The sequence below is a fragment of the Monoraphidium neglectum genome (assembly GCF_000611645.1).
Source record: "Monoraphidium neglectum strain SAG 48.87 unplaced genomic scaffold scaffold02224, whole genome shotgun sequence".
Lineage (NCBI taxonomy): Eukaryota > Viridiplantae > Chlorophyta > Chlorophyceae > Sphaeropleales > Selenastraceae > Monoraphidium > Monoraphidium neglectum.
In genome coordinates this window covers 3305-6274 of record NW_014011404.1, presented here as the reverse complement: position 1 = coordinate 6274, position 2970 = coordinate 3305, and the positions used below count along the sequence as shown (strand labels likewise).

General features: G+C 64.5%; 1 protein-coding gene across 1 annotated transcript in view; it reads left to right on the top strand.

Moving 5' to 3' along the window:
- Positions 1 to 795: 795 nt before the first annotated feature.
- MNEG_10209 (Potassium channel AKT1) overlaps positions 796 to 2970 on the top strand; it is a gene marked incomplete at both ends in the record, with an annotated part of 5390 nt that continues 3215 nt past the window's right edge. Inside the window, 5 exons of the mRNA XM_014041318.1 lie at positions 796 to 1118; positions 1474 to 1534; positions 1868 to 2008; positions 2300 to 2426; positions 2771 to 2831. Coding sequence (XP_013896772.1) covers positions 796 to 1118; positions 1474 to 1534; positions 1868 to 2008; positions 2300 to 2426; positions 2771 to 2831 — 713 coding nt within the window. The remainder of the gene's footprint in view (positions 1119 to 1473; positions 1535 to 1867; positions 2009 to 2299; positions 2427 to 2770; positions 2832 to 2970) is intronic.

Genomic DNA, 2970 nt, shown 5'->3' with positions numbered 1-2970 from the left:
GCAGGCAACCAGCGCCAGCAGCGGCAGCAGCAGCGGCAGTGGTGAGGAGGAAGGTGCACTGCGGTCTCGGAGGCCAGGGCAAGCGGGTGCCAAACTTGCTGGCCGCCAGGGAGTTACCATCGACCCCAACAATCCGCGGTACCGCGCATGGTGAGTGATGCGGTCGTTGAGTGGCCTCAACACCCGGTAGGTGCAGCGGTGCAGCAGGCAGCGGGCAGGCAGCGCAAGCTGCTGCCGCGCGCCTCGTTTCAAGACCTCCGCACGGATGCTGAGCGTGCGCCGCTGGCGCTGGCGGCGGCGGATGGCTGCAGGCGCCGCTGGCCAACCCCCAGTGGCTGACTGGCCGGTGCACCGCGCCACGTCGACCCCAACCCCGATCTGCCACAGGCGCGGCCTGCTGATTGCGGCGGCGGCCCTGTCTGGCATCATTATACCCTGGGAGCTCGGGTTCGGGGATCTCGCAGAATTGTATGACCCGAGCGTGTACACACCTTTGTCGGTCCTGGACGGCCTGTTGGTGATGCTGTTCTGCGCCGACATAGGTGGGTCCTGCTGCGGGTGACGCCGCGGGTGACGCACGCGTGACACCACGGGCGACCTCGTGGCAGCCATAATTGCTGAGGATGTTGGCACTCAGCCTCGCGCTCACCGTTTTTTGGGCTGCAAGCTTGCTGAGTGGACACGTCGCGGCCGCTACTTACTATGTGCCCGGCGCCGCGGACGGCCTGCAACTCATGCATACAACCTCAGCGACAACTCCCGGCCGCCACCACAACCCATCGTCCCGCCTTGTGAATGCATGTGTTCATCCATCCCACTGGAAACGTAAAACGCGAAGCCGTGTCGCGCAGCGTGGCCGTCGACGAGGACGAGGTGCTCGTCGACACCCACTCCGCCGCCTCCGCCGCCGCCGCCGACCCCCTTGCCGCCCCCGGCGCCGGCCGCGCGCGCGCGTCCCGGCTGGCTCTGGACGTCGTCAGCGGGGTGCCGTTTGACCTCATAGCTTATGTCGGGCTGGTGACACTCGGCCGCATGGAGCCCGGTGAGGCGGCGGCGGTGGCGGGGCCGCTGAAGCTGCTGCACCTGGCGCGGCTGTACCGCGTGAGGTGGTTCTTCAGGTGCGCGCGCGGGGGGGGGGGATGCTGGCTGCTTGCGGGGCCATGCGCTTTGTTTGCAGCGGCTTGGTCAGCCCCACGCTCCCCTGCTTTGGAGGAGCCCCTAGGGGGGCGGGGGGCTGGCGCGGACGGGGGCACGCACGGCTGAGGGGTGGCAGGAGACGGGCCAGGGCTTGGCTTCCCAGGCAGTGGGTGCATGGCACAACGCGGTGTGCCGCACCAGCGACAGCTGGGCGCACAACCTTGCCGCCGCGAACATCGTGCACGCGCGCATACGCTCTCCAGCATCCATAATGGCAGTGTGCTGAAGTCATGATTGCCACCATGTTGACCACTCCTCGAAACCCCCGCCTGGCAGGTACCTGGAGTATGACCAAAACATGAGCCTGCTGGGGGTCACTGTGGCGCGCAACCTGATGGTGAGTCGCGAAACCCATTGCAGGGATGCGTTGTGCGGCATTGCAGGTGGAGGGGGGACTGCCGGAGCAGCTTTTGAGTGGCATCCCAGCTTTTTGATGGGGCATGTGGGCTGCTGGGCCGTGTCTCGATCCTTGCAGCCCTGCCCGGAACAGCCAGAATCGCAGGTGTGTTTCTGACCCCACCCAGCTGCAGCATATTCCTTGTACATGGGCTAGCCAGCATCCTGCCTGACCTTGAGATGACGGGTGCACGTCATACACTCCACCTAACTCCTTCCACTCCTTCAATCGAACAACCATCCATTGAACTCTAAAAATCCATCTGCCGCCCAGATTGTGGCGTACCTGGCCCACTGGGTGGCCTGCGGCTTCGAGGGCTACGCCCGCGGCGCCGGCTTCGACCCCAACGTGCTTGTTGGCACGAACCCGGCGCTCTTCGCCAGCGTTACTGGCGCCGACAGATACGTCTACAGCGTGAGTGGCCATGCAGGGGGTGGGGTGAGGAGGGTGTGGGACCCAGCCTCCTGGCTGAGAAATCTGATTGCGCCGCAGGCATGGGAGCTGGTTTTCAGAGGCATGAGGTGCCCGCGCCGCGAACCAAGGGCTGTGCAGGCCCAAGTTTCCCACCCAGCTCTCGACCTTGCAAGACTGTTTATCCTTTCCGCCGGCGTCGGCGGGCCCAACAGCGTATCCTCATTATATATCATTACTAAGTGGCACATGAGCCTCTTGCTTCCCGCCAAAACGTGCCCCTCCCACCCGCAGCTGTACTGGGCTGTGACCACCCTGGCCGGGAACGAGTGGAACGACACTGAGGGTGTAGACAACATGGTGCAGATCGCGGCCAACGCCGCCAGGGCGGGGGTCTTCCTGCTCTTCAACCTCGCACTGGGTGAGCCCCCCGCCCCCTGACGGCAGCGGCCGGCGCATGATAAACGGGGCCACTTCGACGGGACAACAAAGGGTGCACAAAGTCTCACGGGCGCCCGATTTAGGAGCCATCCAGGTTTGTGGGTTGATTGTTTGAAAAGTCTGCAAGGGTGCCAGGAATGACTGAGTGCCCTTTCATGTGTTGGGGGATCCAAGCCACGCGTGCCCAACCCTGATGGCGGTGATGACCGCATGGGCCCCTGACCCCTGTGCATGAGCTGGGAGTTTTGCGCCGGTTTGATTGCCCATATTATGTGCCGTGAGTTCACAAACGCCGCTGGCCCCCACCCCTGGCCCCCACCCCAGGCGCCTATATCCTGGGGACACTGACGCTCCTAGTGGTCAAGGCGGACGAGCGCACGGGCAGGTGCGGGCATGTCAAATTTCGTGCTCAAACAGGACGCATGCGGGGCTTCATGATTGCTGGACCATCCCTACCCAGCAGCCATCCGTTGGCCCGCACGCGGAACATTGCTTGCCCCACCTGTGTCACCCCCCCCCCCCCC